The sequence below is a fragment of the Phaseolus vulgaris genome, chromosome 6, assembly GCF_000499845.2.
Source record: "Phaseolus vulgaris cultivar G19833 chromosome 6, P. vulgaris v2.0, whole genome shotgun sequence".
NCBI classification, from domain to species: domain Eukaryota; kingdom Viridiplantae; phylum Streptophyta; class Magnoliopsida; order Fabales; family Fabaceae; genus Phaseolus; species Phaseolus vulgaris.
The window spans coordinates 9,299,099-9,312,633 of record NC_023754.2 but is presented as its reverse complement, the minus strand read 5'-3'; the positions used below and the strand labels follow the sequence as shown (position 1 = coordinate 9,312,633).

The following is a 13,535-nucleotide window of genomic DNA, read 5'->3' as shown; positions in this document are numbered from 1 at the left end:
CATTTCCAGGGGTATAACCAAGTCCATTCTTATTGAAAACAGCATTCTGTGATCCAAGGAGAGACTCAAGGTTTTCTCTTCCCTTGGTGAAATTGGAAAGGGTTTTCAGCAAATACTCCACTTGTTTTTCCAATTTTTTTGCAGTTTTCACAGGTTTTAATATAGGCATGCAAGCAAGATAGTTCAAGGCTTACCAAATCTGTTTTGGCCTTATGCAATTCTTCCTCAAGTGTTTTTACTTTAGGTGCCAACACATTATTTACCTTTTGCAGCTTATTGCATATTACAGCTAGCCTATTTGCTTCATCATGTGTTTCCTTGAAGGCAGCAAGCAAATCATCATAGTTATCAGAATCAGCAGAAAAAATACTTACTGAATCAGAGCTTGACTCCTCATCCTTCATCATGAAGCACAAATTATTCTCCTCATCTTCTGTTGAAGAGCTGCTGGTTGAGGATGCTTCATTTTCCTCCCATGAGATGTAGGCTCTTCTTCCCTTGTTCCTTTCAAATTTCTTGCTGGCAGATTTGTCCCTTGTTTGATTGTCTGGACAATCTGTTTTGATATGCCCTGTTTTGCCACAGCCAAAGCAAGTATATTTAGAGGAACTTGAATCATTGGGTTTGAGATACCTTCTTTTCTGCTGGTTCCTGTTTCTGCTTTTCTTCCTCAGGAATTTGCTGAATCTTTTTGTAAGAAGGCTGATTGTGTCATCATCTTCAGCATCTTCTTTTTCTTCCTTGATCTCATTCAGTTCAGTTGCTTTCAGTGCAAGCCCTTTGGGTTTTCTCTCTGTTGTTTCCTGCTCTTTGAGTCTTTTGAGCTCTAGCTCATGCTCCATCAGCTTTCCAAACAATGCAGCAGTTCCCAACTTTGACAGATCACGACTTTCAGAGATAGCTGTCACCTTTGGTTGCCAGCTTCTGTCGAGGCACTTCAATATCTTTATGTTGAGTTCCTCTCTGTCAAATTCTTTTCCCAAGCCAGTGAGGTGATTCACAATATGGGTGAATCTTTTCTGCACATCAGCAATGCTCTCCTCGGGTTGCATTCTGAACAGTTCATATTCTTGGATGAGAGCATGTTTCCTTGACCTTTTCACATCTTCAGTACCCTCATGAGTCACTTCTAAGACTTCCCACATCTCCTTAGCTGACTTACATTGAGATATCCTGAAGAACTCATCCATTGTCAATGCAGAGGTTATGATGTTCTTGGCCCCAAGATCATGTTGAGCCTTCCTCCTTTCGGTCTCATTCCATTCTGATCTTGGCTTTACCTTTTCTTCATCCTTGACAACCTGCATTGGCACATAAGGTCCATTGACCACAGCTTCCCAAATTAATGCATCAATGGATTCCATGAAAATTCTCATTCTAACTTTCCAAAATGCATAATTCATTCCATTGAACATAGGTGGTCTATTAACAGCAGAACCCTCAGCAAAAAGCACATTAAACTCAGACATTATTACAAACAAACTTGATTAAAATACAAGTCCTAGCTCTTGATACCAATTGTTGGATTTAATAGTGCCAAAGTTCAAAAGGGGGGTGAATTGACCTTTTAAAACTTTCTCGCAGAAACAGTGTTTAACACAGTTTACAGAAAATAAATCGATTTATGTGAAAATGAACAGATTTATTTCAGCTCTGCTTTTGTTTGAAAAGCGTTTATACAGCAAGGTTAATCACAAGATTATGCAGATAGACTTTCCAGATGCACACACTGATATTAGAACAAAAACCAGTGAAACACCAAAACAGCAAACTTCAGTTTCAAGCAAGTGATTAAGGTTCAATTGATAGCATGTCAATTAATTGAATAACCTTTACAATCAACCTGTTCCAGTGGCCTTTAACAAACTATGAGTGTTCTTCTTGATATCAAACAATTTTCCAGAAATTAAGAACAGTGAATCACAGAACAGCAAACTTCAATTTTAAGCAATTGTTTAAGGTTCAATTAATAGCTTTGACAATTTCTTGAGCAACCTATCACAGTCAATCTGTTGCAGTGACTTTTAACAAATTTTATATGTTCTTATCAGAATCAAACAACTTTTCAGAAGTTAAGAACAGTATGAACTGAGCCCAGAAAGAACAAATTTATTTTCACTTGAACAGATTTATTTCTTTGTTGTTTTATCAATTATGCAGAAATGAAATTGCAGAGAGTGAGAGAGAATGAACACAAGCAGTTATACTGGTTCACTCAACTGAGCTACATCCAGTCTTCACCAAAACCAGGTGGCAATCACTAAAACACAGTACAACCAAGTACAATTCCCACTGTTCTTGAAACCTACAAGAACTTAGGTACTCTTGCTGAAAAAACCTATTTCAGCTCACACACACACTCTCCAAGAAAACCTATCAAGAAGAGTGTTTAACCAAACTATTACAAGCAATGAGAAGTGAAACGACTACACCTGATTGAGGATACAAAGATCTGCCTTAAACCAGTAGGCAAGATTGCTAGAACAGTAGCAGCACCTCACACCAAGCTTTTGGAACCAAACCAAGAACAAGCACTTTGTGATTTTCGAAATCTTTGAAGAACAAATGCTAATCCTTTGTAAACTTTTGATTCTCTGCTGTAAAACTAGTTTTTGCAAATGTATGAACGATGCTTAAACTCATAAACAAGTTTTCATTTTATAGAAAACCAACTTATAACAGATTTTTGAAAAACAGTTAAAGCTGTTATAAAATGAACAGATTGAAAATAAAATGAACAGATTTATTTTCAAAAAGCAGTTAGAGAATTTGTTAAGTGAGGAGACTTAGTCAACCATTCTGGTGCAGAGATAAAACTGAAAACGTTTAAGCTTGACATGGCACCAGAGACAAAAAGAATCTATTCATTTACAGATGAACAGATTTATTTTTCAAAACGAAAACAGAGAAAGTTTAACTATTTAAAACTCAGTCATTTTGAAAAGAAGAAGACTTAGTCAAAATACCTGATGCACAAAATCTAATTTCCACAAGACTTAGCCAAGGCATCAGTTTAAAAAATGAATATCTTTATTTAGAAAAGAACAGATTTATTTTTATGCAGTAAACGTGTTTTTTGTAAAACATGTGAAAAACAGTTTAAGAAAACTTATGCTTGTTCTTATCACATGGTCAGTGGTTTTGAGGTGAGTTACTCAGCAAAAAGTCCACTCTTAGACAACCTCTAAGTACTACCTAAGACATACTTAAAGCAAAGCAAAATACAAATGAAATGTACATAGAAGTCTTCATCAAACACAATCTTGAAGGGGCAGCAACCTTCTTCAACAGTTTATACCAGCAAACAACAAACAAACTGAATTTAAAGAGATAAGGATAGAGAGATTGTACACAGTTGTTTATACTGGTTCACTCAAAACTAGAGCTACATCCAGTCTTCTCAGAAACCCTGAGGATATCCACTAAGCAACCACACCTTGATCACTTACACCACAACCAAGAGAATGACCTTGAACACCTCAAGAAACACACTCTCCTTGGCCAACACTAAGATTGTTGATCTTGAACACCTCAAGAACACACAACCAATCTCAGCAACACACACAAGCAAATTGTTCAGCAGTTTACAAAGATTACACTTGTTACAGATGGAAATCTGAAATCAATACAAGAGAATCCTATTCAGCACCTTGATCTATCTCTCAACTCTTTAGCAATCTCAGAATACTATGAAAAACTCTTTTATGAAAAACTTTGTTTCAAGATTCTTAATATATCAAAACTATTTTTCAGAATATATCTAAGAATATAGTTTGTTATCAAATCTTAACAAACTCTTAATTGCATTTAAAATTGATTGGTCAAAGCATTTAATGACTGGAGCGTATTCTGTTAAAGCATTTAAAGCTCAGTCAAAGAAAACAGTTTTTCTGTTATGGTTTTAAAACAAACAATCGATTGTTTCCTCGAATCAATCGGTTGTTTTGTTACTTAACAAAAACACCATTCAAAAACAGTTTTCAAACTTTCTCAAAACACCTAAGTGTAAACAATCGGTTGTTTCGACAAAACAATCGATTGTTTCAACTTAGTTTGAAAATAATTTTGCTTTGTTAAAATTGAGATGCTAATTGCTTTGAGATTTAATCTAAGTGTTGATTACAACATTGAACTACCTCATAACAAGGCTAAAACCAGCACAGCAGCATCAAGCAAAGCAGAGGCTTCATCATCCTTCAAAGGATTTGATTCTTCAAAACATTGAACACCACTTGGTTCAACAAAGGGGAGATGATGACTGATTTTCTAAAGAGATGGAGAATACTTGGTGCCTTATAGAGCAGTAAGAATATTGGGTGACTTGAAAAGATGTAAGAATACTTGTATACCTAAAGAGGTGTAAGAATGCTTGCGTTAGTGAATGCTCTTAAGCGGTTTGCTTAAAGAGATTGGAGGTAGCCCTGGTTATGGGATGAACTAGTGTAAATTTGTGTCTATTTCTCTTTATTTTTACTCAATTAAATGCTAAAATTGTTTTCGTTATAATTTTTCATGATGTGAGTTCAACACTACTGCAGAAACGTGTTTTAACAACGGTTAAAAAGACCATATGAAGACGGTTTAGAACCGTCGTTACTTTGGAGTCATTATAAATCAACTGGTTATAACGACGATTCGGGAACCATCGTTATGAAAGCATATTAACGACACGTGTAAAAACCATTGTTATTCTAGAAAATAAACGGCGAAAAAAACTATATTTTTAAAGACGGTTATAAATGGTGTCATTCAAACTTTTTTTTTTATTTTTTTAAAGACGGTTCTAACATGCAACCATCGTTATAAATGTATTTTTTTAAAGAAAATGTTGTATTATATATATATATATATATATATATATATATATATATATATATATATATGCTCCAATCCTGCATAAAATATTAAATTTCCAAAACAATAATGCATGCATATAATATCATAATTTAAATATGAAAGATTACATAGAATAAATTAAGTACATATAACATTCTACAAAAAGTTCTACAATATATGAAAAAGTTCAATGTCATTCTAAATTCTAATCATTCATCTATCATAAGGTGTTATACATTGTTACAAAATATTTTGACCATGTTGTCTTCACATACTCCAATGCTTCTGAATCTAGCGGTTGTGGATCATTGAAAAATTGTGACATTTAAATTTTTTTTTGAATTAGTGCATAAATAATAAACCCCAAATTTTAAAGTGTTTTTGTGTTGAGGTATTACCTCATCCTAACCTCTATCAATTCCAGACCGCGTAATAGTCAACATCCACTGCATAACATAGTAACCACACTCATAATTTCCAGATTGCTTATTGCACTCCAAGTCAAAATAAATGTTATTAAATGAATGAATTAGACACATTAAAGTGGGTGAACAAATATAACCTGACACTATAACCTGACAAGTTCTATGACCTTTCACACTATAACCTGACAAGTTCCCAACATTAAAATTCTAAAGAAAGAGGTAGATGGTGAACATAGGTCTTTGTATGAATTATTTTAGGAAGGTAAGACTCTTCCTTTAGCACAGGTCACAATTTGGAGGGTTTTAAAAGATAAGATAGATACAATAGTAAATTTAGAGAGGTGTGGGTTAGTTATGATAAGTACTTTATGTGTTATTTGTGGTGATGAAGAAGAGACAACTAGTCACTTATTTTTTAAGTGTAGGGTAGCTTGACTAGTATGGGGTATGTGTTATTCTTGGATGGGGATGGTTTTGGTTGATCACTATGAAACAAATACACATTTTTTGCACTTTGCACTATACACTTTATCTGAATCGATTAATATAATCTGGGGAAGTGTGTAAACTATAGTAATAGGAGAGATATGGAAACAGAGAAATAAGAGCATCCATAAGAATGGTAGAATATATCATATTAAGATTTTTTTCAATGACACAACTAAATGTTTGGTCATGGATTACATCTAAGGAACCTTTAATAGTTTTCTCAAATTCTGATTTATGTTGAGATCCTTTGGTATGCATGAAATCCCTAAAAAAATGATAAATCACGGTAGGATACATATTTTAAGTCATCTTCGTGCTATACCCCCCTGTCCAGTTATGGTCAGGGTGATGTGTGTTGTTTTTTTTTTTTTTTTTGTAGGACATGGTCAATAGGTGACATAAATTGGTGACCAAATACAGGGAAAACAAAACAATTAAAAACAAATGTGGATGCTCGAAATCTAGAAGGTATCTAGACTGATTATAAAATTTGTAAAGGGACAATATCATTGAGATGTATATGTGCTAGAACTTTTCCACTGGAGAGGTTCTTTATGTAATGAGATTTTCGGGAGGTTTTGGATTCTGATGTTTTGAACTGGTAGTCAATCCACTACAAGAAAATCGCGAATTATATACGGATTATTACATACATATCAAAATCCGTATGTAAAGTCAACATTACATACGAATTTTTACATATGGATTCTATTCCGTATGTAAATAGATATTACATACGAATTTTTTCCGTATGTAAACCAAAGGTAATTACATACGGATTATATCCGTATGTAAAATTGTTTTACATACGGATTTTGGTTGTATGTAATTCCAATTTTTCTTGTAGTGATCTGTTAGTGGGAAGGTTCATAGTTATTTTGTTGTTATTCTTTATATCCAACTGTTTTTCTATAATTTTGGAGGAGGTAGGAATGTTGTTTTGGTATTGATAGATATCTTTTTGTATAAGAGTTGTGACACTCTTTAAATTTAATTTTTTTGTTGATAAAACAAAATACCAAACTCGAACAAAGGTCCTCTTATGTAGGAATTGGTGTGAGTATTATCGAAAGAATCATTGGATTTTTTTCTTGAGTAACAAGGATACTTATGAATAGAGCAAGTATATAACAGGACAATACATGGAGAAGTTGCTAAAAATCTTGAGGAAAAGCTTGCTTGCTTTTCAGAACATGAATTGGATCATTCTTACGAAAACATATAAGGACAATAATATTGTATACACGTCACTTAGACGACACAAAACGTTGTTATATATACTAATGTACATAGTATATATAAATGTAGAATCTAGACTCCTTGTATTGTTGAATAATCAAAGAAACTTTGCTAGATGTTTTTCTATTAAATAATTTGACATTATTTGACTTGTTTTTTCTGATGGGTGGAATGCATCCCAAAATACATACTTATTTGCATCTTGGCATGTAAATTTTGGGTCACATAGAAAACCCATCTCAAATCTCCCTGTCCCACAGCATCCTGTTTTTGCTTCCTCAAAACCTGCAAATAAAAAAACAATGTTAAATATGAGTGTTCAGACTTTCTAACATATTGGAATTTGGAATTTTGAACACTGCAAAAACTCCACCTAATTCGGTATTCACTTTGGAATTTGCTTCTATTCAAACTATATATATAAAAACTAGATGTAGGTGCATTAAGGTTATCCATGTTCTCCTCCACTATCTTTGTCTAAATTAAATAAGATATTGAGATACTAATCTGGTTCAAAATATACCACTATCTCTCTCTGATTTTATATAATTCAAGAAATGAAATCAATTCTCTCCATCTTAAAACAATAGTTACTCATTCCATTTCATAAATAATACTACTTTTAGACTTTTTTTCCTAAATAATTTGTTTTAGCTTTTTATAAGTAATTTTTCTAATAATATACCCCTATATATACTAGTAGGGAAGTAATTTATAAAGTACCACTTATATTAAAAGGAGGAATGTAATTTTAAAGTTAGTTTTTCTTACCAAATTTATATTAATTAAATATTTCAGTAATATATAAATGTGTTATAACTTTATAAGACTACTTTTTTGAGAGGGAAGGCGTATAAGATTTTTTATTCTATTTTTATTTTATTATTACACTCATATATATTAATAAAAAAATTAGAAGAAAATAAGAATTAATTTTTAAAAAAAATATTTTTTTGAATGAATTGGTTTAGAATTTAGGGTTTAAAATTAAAGACTTTGCATAATTGGAAAATTTTCAAAACTTTAATGGTGTTTGAGAACTTACAAATGAAAATTGATTTTTAATTAGGTGTATGATGACAATTGGGTTTTACTATCTATCATTCTAATATATATATATATATATATATATATATATATATATATATATATAAATTTTATATTATTGTAATAAACCATATTGATACTAGTACTATAAGCGTGTGTATGTATTAATAAAGCTAGCAAATTATTTACAATAAAATAATTGAAGAATTAAAATATTTGCAAAAGAAACCTATTTAAAATCAATAACATGATTTGTGTCAACACTGGTTAGACATTACAAGAAAATCACTAAATAGAAACTAATTTTTAAAACACAAAATAATTAGTTGCAATAGTAACTAAATTAGAAATCATTTTAGAAACTAAAAAAAAATTGATTTTTAAATTAGTTTCTATTATTGTTAAATAGTTTCTAAATTGGTATCTAATTAGCAACCAATGTTTTAACTACCAATTATTTAGATTCTAAATTTGGTAACAAAAACATTGGTTGCTAATTAGATACCAATTTAAAAACCATTTAACAATAATAAAAATTAATTTAAAAAACAAAAATTTATTTAATCTCTAAAATTATCTCTAATTTAATCCCTATAGCAACTAATTATTTTTTATTTTTAAAATTGATTTTTATTTTATGATTTTATTGTACTGTAAAACCAGAAGTAAAGAAAAGCATTAAAATATTTGCAACAAAAGAACTAATTGAAAAAATATATATATATATATATATATATATATATATATATATAGGATTCTTTAGAGCAATACACAAGAGAGAGGAAATGAAGAAAAAAAAGAAAGAAAAGAGTAAGAATAGCCATGAGAAATGATATATTTTTTAATTAAAATAACATTACTCCTTCAATAAACGATTTTATTGAGATATTAAAGAAAATATAATTAAATCTGGAATAGAAAATTAAAAATTACTGTAGTTTCTTAATTAGAAATCAGATAGCAGCATTAAATATACAGTGGGAGCAATTAATGGTGATTGTATGAACTTACCAAAACCAGAAGGATCTGTAACGATCTGCAGAAAGATATCATATACATTTGCATCTACCATTTGAAATCCAGGTAAGTCCTTGTTGAGCTTTGACACCAGCCACCCCAACTTTCCATTGAACTCCAAAGCCAAATTGTTGTACTCCTCCACACAATTATGGAACTCCAAAATGTTCATTGCTCTCTCTAGTGGAAGACACCCCATAGGAGGCAAACCAGTGAGAGAAACTTTCCTTGCCCCAAGCCCATAAATTTCAGTGAAGAAGTTTTTAGCAAGGCCTAAGAGGAAGTCCTCATACTGCTGAACTAAGGGGAACTCAGACCTTCTTTCAGTTAGGGCATAGTAGTTCTCAAGGAAGTCATTGGTTCCTATGCTAACCAAATACAATGCATCACTTAGTATTTCATTAGCCTTCTCCTCACCAAGATGTGCCCTCAATTTCTTTTGGTACTCCTTGTAGTACTCTACTTCTTTCCATAGAGGTATCACATCCTGCAAAATCTCAAATTCATGGCTTTTAGAACTACAAAAAACTTACCTTCATTCACCACAGTTATTACTGTTGGATCAAATCACTTTTTGTTCTGGTTTTAAGTAGTGTGAATTTAAGTCAACATAACATTCCCCTTCTCAAAATTATCTAATGTACTGAGAAAGTGGGTTATTTAATAAAATCAGTTTAAAAATAGTATATTTCTTATTCTTAATTTGTGTATTTTTTTAAAATTACAATCATTAGGAGAAAAATATAACAATTATGTATTTTATGTGACATCTCTAACGGTTTGTCATAGTCAAACTAATATATTAAAATGATAGATCGGTCAATTTCTATGACTGAAAACAATCTAAATATGAAAATATGCTTTTAAAGGTTTATAAATTTAATAAGGGTAATGGTATGTTAACCACAAATATAGTATCTAAACAAAGTACCTGTATGTAACCAAGTAGACAGTATTTGGACTTATTTTAACTCCAAACAATTATGAAAAACATAAATTTTGTCTTCTTTAGAAATTAAACCATTTTTTTCTTCAATTATTTTACACAGAACATAAAAGAAATAACAAAATCTCATTTCCAAAAATTTCTTTAATATATATTTTAAAAAGGATAAAACCAAAATATTTATTGTAGCTTGTAAAATTAGCATTCATAAATAAAACTTTTTTCTTTTTTGAAATCAACTACATCCCTAAAGCCCGTCCAAGAAAGAGTTATGATTATGTGTACTATTAAATGTGGAAGATTGAGATGAAAAGGTAAAAGAGAAAGGAAGATAGAAAAAATAGAGATAAATTAATAAATATGTTAGGTAAAATGGAGTGAAAACATGAATTAAAAAATACAAGAAAATAGATGAATGAAAATGAAACAAAAGAAGTAGTTGATTTTCACAAATGCATGTTGTAAAATTTTCACAAATGAATGCATGTGAAGAATGAGTAGTTGGGCAATAAAACTTACAGCAACATTTGAAGTAGCATTGTCGTATCCAGTTCCTGCAGAAGCAAAGCACACACCAGTAGCAAAATCTGATATGCTGAAAGCAGGATCCAAGTATGCAGGAACTGCTTGCTTGATTCCAAAGGCCTCAGAGACGAAGTCAGGGGGGATTCTGCCATTGGAGAACCTACCAGTAGGTTTGCCATTGAAGAAGTCTCTCCCGTAAGGTTGAAAGTTGCTCCTAGCCATGGTTGGAATGAAGTTGTTGTTACCTGAATCCACTGAGGAGTCTCCAAACACTATAATTGCAGGAACTTTGCATGCAGAAAAGTGTACCAAGAGTAAGACTTCATTAATAAAGAGGAGCCATGGAGCATACCCTTTTCCCATTCTACGAATTGGAGTCATCAAATTGATGCTGCTGCAAAAGAGTAGTATTTATGCAGAGTGCAGACACACCAGAGGGGTTGTGAAAGATACCAGTGCTATTTATGGTAGAAGGTTTTGTGGTATCTGCAGTGCTTTTGTCTGCTCATGTTATAGTTTGAAAGGGATGAATAACAAAAAATATAGACCAAAAATTAATTAATTAGGTGGCAGATTTAGCCATTAAGTATTGCATGATACCATTATTAAGCCGTTGAGTGAAAACAGGAACATGTTGCCCTTTTTGTCAATCAACAATGTAAACCTTCTATTGCAAAGCATTATCAATAAATAATTTATGGCTTGAAATGTAAAAATAAATAAATTATGCAGACATCTTGCAATCTAAATTACTAGAACTGTATGCAGTTCCATAAACCAGATTAGAATAAAGTAATCTTAAAAAAAAATTAAACCCATTTAGTTAAATATTTCTATTTTATTTTTTATAAAATTCATATAATTTAATGAAAAATAATTCAACTTGATCTGTATTGATGATGAGTTAATTTAGTTCACCAAACCAAGTCAAATAGTTTGTTTTATGTGTAATAACTTTATTATTTTTGACAATAATCACCTTAAAATTTATATTAAGGATGTATTCTAATTAATAAAAATGAGAATAAAACTTACACTCTATTAAGCTATAATTATCTATTTCTTAATATTATTTCCATACTAAAATAAATATTTATAAAAAAAAATGAGGAGAATAATAATTCTAGGTGAAAAGAACTGACCCTCATGGCCACTTAATTATCTGTGACTGGTGTATGTGGGTGGGATATTAATATACACTATAATGCAGTTAATAATTCAAAGAATAATTATTTTTAAAATATTTTTACACACTTTGAATCTTAAAACTAAATTAAGGTCCATATATAACCAAACTACTTTTAATGGATTTCAATACTTCTGTCAAAAAAAATCTAGATTTAAATTCTCATTTAATTAGTTTCACTTCTAATTTTAAGGTTAAATTAATTAAGATTAATGGTTGTTCAATAAAATTCAAATTGTCACACAAAAAAAAGGTTAAAAAGATATTAGAAAACGTATTGCTACACTTTTCTAAAAAAAATTCATTAATTTGTAATCTAAAATTTGATTAAAGAAAAATAGCAATAACACTTGTATATGTTATAATATATAAACTAACAAGAAGTTTTTGTATTATTTAACTACCAACAACTTTTATGATATTGTTATATTTCCTTGTATGATAGTACTATTATATATATAAATTTTGTACATATAATAAAGTATGAATTTGATTATATATTATGAAGGTGACATATCAACCAAAGTTTGTGCAGTGAATTAAATTTTGGTGGGACCCAAGAAGTAAAAGGCAGGTCAAGGTGAGGGCCATGCATTGGTAGAATGGGCCAAATCTGAATTAGTGAGTTGTTCGAGTTTACAGCTAATATCTTCTTAAATCTCTCAATGTATTTATTTCGCATTCAATACTTAACCAATTCCTGTAGCCAATTACAAGAAAAAAAATTGGATCATGCATTGAGAATAGTAAAAACTGAAAGAACAAAAATATTAAAAAAAAAGTCTTCACAAATTATAAATAAAAACTATTGACTTACTGATAATTTTATTCTCTATATTTTACAAATTTTAAAAATTGGATCCTAGATTTTTTTTTTTACAACTTTTATTACTTTATTTTTCAATCTTTTTAATTTTAATATATTTGGGTTTCCTTATTTAATTTCACGTCTTAGTCATTAAAAATAATTATTAAAAAAACTATTTTGGACAAAAAAATAATAATTAATATTATTATATTAATTAAATTAGATATTACAGAATTAAAATTTATTGATATATCTAAACTAGTTTATATTATTAATAAAATTTCTAAATTAATATATAATTAACTATTAAGGTTTTAATTATTAATTAATTTAAACTTTAAAATTGATAGTTAAAACCTTACAACTAATTAAATATTAATTTATAAATTGATTTATAAATTTTATTAATAATAAAAAAATACTAATAATTTTTTAGTCTCTAAAATAATATATTTTACGTATAACTAAAAATTGATTTTTATTTAATAAATTTTTAATTAATTGAATTTTTTTAATTTTAGTTATTTATAATTTTTTTTTTACTTTAAATACATTAGAATTTGAACTTTTTACTAAATGTGTATTTAAGAGCCAAAATTGTAAGTAATTAAGAATTAAAGGACTAAAATTTAAAGTAATGAAACCCAAAATTTACAAATATTATAAAATAGAAGCCATATCATAATTAAGGCTAAATTGGTTTATTTCTCTATTTGCTTAGAGTAATTATTTTATTAAGTGTTTATTTACTAAAAAAATATGAAATAGAAATCAATTTTTAGATATTAAAATAATTAATTACAATAATAATTAAAAAACATGATGAAACAGAGAAAAAATCAAGTCAAATCATGATTCTCATTGGAAAAACACTTTTTTTTTTCTAAGATCTTAAAATTCATTCAAATAGAAACAAAGAAAAAAAAATATCAAGGATGAAAAAGTACCCTCTGATGTAGTGCATGATGAGTAGAACATTATGAATAGTGCATGGTGAACATCATGAATAGTGCATGA

The 13,535-nt window shown here is 29.7% G+C and overlaps 1 protein-coding gene across 1 annotated transcript; it reads right to left on the bottom strand.

Annotated features, from left to right (window-relative positions):
- Positions 1 to 6,901: 6,901 nt before the first annotated feature.
- LOC137831062 (GDSL esterase/lipase At4g26790-like) lies at positions 6,902 to 11,018 on the bottom strand. Its single transcript, XM_068638577.1, has 3 exons — positions 10,519 to 11,018; positions 9,048 to 9,540; positions 6,902 to 7,274 (listed from the first exon to the last, which is right to left on the bottom strand). The coding sequence occupies exons 1-3, from the start codon at positions 10,903 to 10,905 to the stop codon at positions 7,087 to 7,089; spliced, it is 1,068 nt and encodes a 355-aa protein (XP_068494678.1). The 5' UTR covers positions 10,906 to 11,018; the 3' UTR covers positions 6,902 to 7,086.
- Positions 11,019 to 13,535: the final 2,517 nt, after the last annotated feature.

Bases quoted from the DNA above. Each gene is read 5' to 3' on its own strand.
- LOC137831062 (XM_068638577.1), bottom strand. From the start codon at position 10,905: ATGACTCCAATTCGTAGAATGGGAAAAGGGTATGCTCCATGGCTCCTC. The intron at 9,541-10,518 runs GTAAGTTTTATT...GAGATTTTGCAG, and splicing joins ATGCTACTTCAAATGTTGCT to GATGTGATACCTCTATGGAA. The intron at 7,275-9,047 runs GTAAGTTCATAC...TTTTATTTGCAG, and splicing joins TACAGATCCTTCTGGTTTTG to GTTTTGAGGAAGCAAAAACA.